This window comes from Musca vetustissima, unplaced genomic scaffold, assembly GCF_032173495.1.
Source record: "Musca vetustissima isolate MV318-11 ecotype Yass unplaced genomic scaffold, APGP_CSIRO_Mvet_v1 utg26421, whole genome shotgun sequence".
Taxonomy (NCBI): Eukaryota; Metazoa; Arthropoda; class Insecta; order Diptera; family Muscidae; genus Musca; species Musca vetustissima.
Window position 1 is genome coordinate 1 of NW_026880720.1, and position 5377 is coordinate 5377.

The window sequence follows — 5377 nt, forward strand, 5'->3', positions numbered from 1 at the left end:
TCTCATAGTTCTCTACCCTTAGTTATGCACACTACGTTATAATAGATGCTATACTAATTTGGTTATTCCGTTAGCAACACCTCGCAACAATCGTCGTGACTACCAGTATAATAAAGATGATCAGAATGAAAGAGTGAACAAATTGTTAAATACCTGTAGATTTTAATAGCGGGTCGGTTTCAAAATGTCCGTACGTGTGTTGAAACCCCAATTAAGTTGGCAATATTGAACATTAAAAAATTGTTATGACTCCTACAATGGTATTGATGGTATATATCGATCAATGGTTTGGTTTAGCCTCCCATACAACGGTATTTCCATTGTTCGTGGGAATATTAGTACATTTTCAAATATTCTCAGAATTTATTTTAAGTGCACAGAATTTTTTGTTTAAGTGCACAATTCAAAACTGCACATTAAAAATCATTACTTTATTTTTTTGCATTTAGATATACAGATATTATCGAAAGTTTAAAAATGGTGTAATTTTTATGCTGTGATTTCAGAAATAATTACAAGTGTTGTTTGCGCAGTTAAGTCTAAACTTCGATTGATTTAATAGCTGTGAGGCGTTGTAAAGGGCTCGTTTATGATTAAAATTGCCATAAAATGTTGACTGGGGTAGATCTATACCTACAAATGTGTTCATCCCGGTTGAAATATTCAAATAAACGATACATTTCAATAAGTATTGAATATTTTATTAAAAACAAAAATAATATCCGCATACAATATTAAACATTATGAAAAATAATTAGAACTGGTGGAAGTAGCTGCATTTAAGACGGTCTTATTATTTTCATTAGTGTGATTATACAAATAATTATGTTCAGCTATTGGCATTCGAGTATTAGATACATGCCCTGCTGTCGTCGGCACCAAAATGTTCAACATCAAATCACTCATGCGCGCACGAAATTGTAGATTTTGGAAATCGTTCATTTTCTTCATTTGTGGCAGAAAACTAACCAAGAAATTATAATCAGAATCGCCAATATGATTTGTAGCACGCTTCATATCATCTTGTGTGGATTTCATTAGATTGTGTTCTTCTTGTTCAAGATTTTCCAAGAAATGGACATTTTGTTCACTCCTCGACCCGCATTTACAATTTTTGGTGGTGCTATTATTATTAGCACTGGTCGTCTGATGGGTGGTCCGATTTTTTGTTGTACTAACGTTAATATCTGTCATATTTGTATGTTCTATGGGATCGGGAATAAGCGGTCTGGATGTGGGTATATCCCTAAATTCTTGTTCCGGCAACGATATACTTTGAAACTCTTCTGGTAAAATATCCAAATTATCAAAATCATCTTCATCATCATCCTCAATTTCTATTCCCTCATAATGTTCATCCGTTTCATTGTCATCATGATCATCGGTAAATTCTTCAGCCGAATATATTCCATCTTCTGCAATTTGTGTGGGCTCAATTTTAATTTCCGAAACGTCATTTAATTGTGATTCATTAAAATCATTTTGTAATCTGTCATTTTGTTCGGCATTTAATTCACGGCGACTTCGACGTTTACGTTTATTGTCTCGTATAAAGTGTAGATCCTTGTAGTAAATCCATTTGCTATCGTAATCAATTTGTGGATCATAAACACCCAAGTTTTTATCGGTTTGTTTGCGAATTTCTGAACGTCTCACTAAGGCGCGATAAGCATCTCGCAAATTTTTCCATTTGCGCCGACATTGCTCAACTGAACCGGTTGTAGCGTGATCGAAAAAAAAAACAACAATACAACCATAACACAGCAAACAAGTTGTAGCCATTAAAACAGCGATATGAAAGTAGAAAAAGAGAAACATGGCGAATTCATAACGTATTGTTGTTGTTGTTGATTTCAGTTGTGTATACCAGATTATGGTGATATTGTTTGTATGTTTTTGTGTGTCTTTTTTTTGTGAACTTAACCTTTCAAATTTTAACGAATAAGTCTTTGTTGTTTGTGTACTTACCATCTTCGACGCCAAGAGCTGTTGCCACTTCTTTCCACTGCTTGCCGACCGTTTTATATGATTTGTTGTGAACGTGTTTTAAATCCCACAATGCAGGCCTGATGCGTACTTCGTAAATCAACTGCTTGGCATCTATTTCGTTCGACATGTTTCGCTCAACTAAAGCCAATTCGTTATTGTTGTTCGTTGTATATGCCCACACAGACATTTAGACAACGAAGTTGGTGAGACAAGTATACGTACGAAGAGAATACGTTCCACGAGTTTATATCAACTCTCGGTGTATACTTGTTGTTGATTAATAGAAAAAAAGTGTTACCACAATAATTTGTTAGTGTCGATTGTGGGGCCACGTATGGTAAATTAAGACCAAAGACCATAACTAATAAAAATCTGATTTATCAGAAATAAAAATATAAGTTTTGTATATTAAAATAAAACATTTTGGGGAAAGTATAGAAGATATTTTGCAATATTCTGTACTTTCCCCAAAATCATATAGACAATGTGCAGATTAAAAAAAGAAATTATTATTTTTTATTATTATCGGTGAGAATGAAATACCAAAAACAAAGTCTCATGTTGGAAAATTTAACTATGTCCTTCAGTATAGCAAAAAAGATAGGTCCTTTTTAAAAATTTTCCAAGTAATATTTATGAATATGCAATGTGTAATTTTTGGGAAAAAGTCTACTTCGACTTTTAGACTTTTCAATAAAAAAAGTCGATTAATCGATTTACTTATCACTAATCAGAATATTTAAAAATGGATTGGACCATTATATGGTGGATATGTCATAGCATTAACCAATAATATGCCTGACAATGCCACAGAAATAAGTTCCTATCGTATTAACCCATTCAGTTTTTTTGTCGAATATATTCGACATTTAAAAGTACTCTCTTTCTTTGTGATTTTTCGTTTATCCTATGTACTTTTACTATTCATGCTTTTGTTTTTGCTGAAAGACAGATGAAACTGGCCGAGGGTCAAAATGACAATGGCTATTTTTTCTAAACTATGATTTTAAATACAAAATTTTAGATTTTTATTCCGACAACATTTTTCTTTGACACTGAAAGGGTTAAGCTTCTTCAGAAAGCAAAAAACAATTTTTTTCAGAATGAAAGCTGATCTCGAAAGAGAAATTACTAAAAAAATTACATGAATGATCCTTCGCCCTAAAAAGGCATAAAACTTAAAAAAACTCCAAACCCATTTTGATTTTGTAAGTGGAATTGTATTTTTTTTTCTTGGGCCAAATCAGCGAATTCGTCATCGAGTTCTGTTTCGTATAGAGAAACATTTCGATCGTTGTAAATTTTTGGATCACAGAATATTCACAGGATGTTAACCTTCAGATTCTACGAAGACCCCGGAAAATTAATGGGTATACTGTTACATTTTCTGAGTGAATACCAATTATGACCAAATTCTTCAATGTTTTAAGTTTTTCATTTATTTCATGTTTTAAAGATATGTCAGTCGTTCTATATTTACAATGTGACAATAGTAAAGTAAAAAGATTCTTAAATAACTAAAATTTTAGTCTGACAATATTCTTAATTGATAATTTGTTCTCTTATCTACGATTTGTACGATTGACCAAGTGTGGATTTGGTGTTAGCGTTGGTAGTGTTTGGTTACCGGCTGCAACGCCATTTGTTGTTGATGGTGGTATAAAAATATTCAATATCAATTGCGACATTTGCGAGCGGAATTGTAAATTTTGCAAATCATCCATTCTTTTCATGTGTGGCAAAAAACTCATGAGAAAATTGCGATCAGGATCTTCGGCGCCATGATGAGGGGTGGACGCAGTCGAACTCATATCATCTTGTGTGCATTTTATTAGTTTCTCTTCCTCCTTTTCAAGGTTCTTAAGGAAATGAATTCGCTGTTGCTGTTGTTGCTGATCGTGTTGTTGTGAGAGCGCTGCAGCTGATTCGTTTTTGTTGGTATTATCCGTCAGTGGTGACGACGGTGGTTGATTAGCACTGGAATTTTTTGGTACAATTTTGACTTGTATTGCAGCTGGTAAATTAAAGGTAGTTAGACCTTTTTGTATGTTTTTACTAGCTGGCGGCGTTGTTGTTGCTGCTGTTTTAATTTCTTGAAAAGTAGGTACACAATTTTCAATGTCACTGTACATTGTTGTATTTGTTTCTCGCGACGTATTACTTTCGTCTATTAAATTCGTGGTAGTGTCTTCAAATTCTTGTTTTATAGCTAACAACTCATGTAAATTATCGCTGTCATCCAAATCAAAATCGACTTCTTTTATAGAATACATTCCATCATCTGTCATAACATTCTCCGCATCCATACTATTACTGGAAGAATTATTTTTGGACCTGTCATCTTTGTCCGAAACACTGTCATTAGCAGATTTTTTCAAACGAACAAATTCTCTAATAAAACTCATTTCATTCAAATAGACCCAATTACTAATATAAGTTTTATTGGGTTCATATACACCTAACGATTTGGATTTCTCTTTTTGACGTTCGGCATTGTTGAGACAGGCGCGATAGGTGTCACGTAAATTTTTCCATTTTCGCCGGCATTCGTCAACTAAAAAATATGAGAGTAAATAATTGTTAACATTTACGTTGTAATACTAAAATTATCCTTTATCTACTCACCATTAGCAATTTGAAGCGCTTTGGCGATATCCTTCCACTGTTTTGTTATTGTTGCATGACATTTGTATTTCACATGGTTGGCATCCCACAAAACCGGTCGTGAACGTACTTCGTTGATCAGGCGTCGCACATCCATATCGCTTGCTTGTTATCGCTCAACTAAAGACGCTCCATTAGTCCGCTTATTTTCTCTACCTAGCCGATAGAGCACAGGAAGAGACAAGGGATGGGCAAACGAAGAGAGAGAGAGAACTCTCTTCTGTTTTGAATACACACCAAGAGAGTGGTGTGCTAGGCATATTTGTTGATCCTTGTTTGTTTGGAATCCAAACTTTGGAATTTCATTGCGTTATCTCTTTCTTTCTGTCTGGATGCATGTAGAATGGAAAGAATTCGGAGCATGCCAATCATAAGGAGAAATCTTCTTGTTGTTTGAAGTGGAATTTCTAAACAAGCTGCTCTCTACCTGACACTGTTTTTATTTGTCAAATTTGTCCGTGAAAAGAGGAAGAAACATATTATGCGCTATGTTATTATTTATGCATGTTTTGAGGCGAATTCGTTCTCTCGGAGTTGTAATTACCATTGATGTGTTGACAACAGCGACGGAAAGTACAGTTGAAATATAGCAGATTTGCATGGAAAGCGTTCTTAAACTCGCAAAATATTGAAAAATGGGTGGTACGTTTAAAGGAGACCCACCCCGAAACTTTAGTTAATGAGAATTCAAAAAGAAATCAAGATACTAAATTACAAGCAATTT

At 34.1% G+C, this 5377-nt stretch overlaps 2 protein-coding genes across 2 annotated transcripts; both read right to left on the reverse strand.

The window, feature by feature from the left end:
• Positions 1-741: 741 nt before the first annotated feature.
• Positions 742-2116, reverse strand: LOC133326502 (uncharacterized). Its single transcript, XM_061535124.1, has 2 exons — positions 1969-2116; positions 742-1709 (listed from the first exon to the last, which is right to left on the reverse strand). The coding sequence occupies exons 1-2, from the start codon at positions 2114-2116 to the stop codon at positions 742-744; spliced, it is 1116 nt and encodes a 371-aa protein (XP_061391108.1).
• Positions 2117-3551: 1435 nt separating this feature from the next.
• LOC133326503 (uncharacterized) lies at positions 3552-4750 on the reverse strand. Its single transcript, XM_061535125.1, has 2 exons — positions 4615-4750; positions 3552-4543 (listed from the first exon to the last, which is right to left on the reverse strand). The coding sequence occupies exons 1-2, from the start codon at positions 4748-4750 to the stop codon at positions 3552-3554; spliced, it is 1128 nt and encodes a 375-aa protein (XP_061391109.1).
• Between the last annotated feature and the right edge of the window lie 627 nt (positions 4751-5377).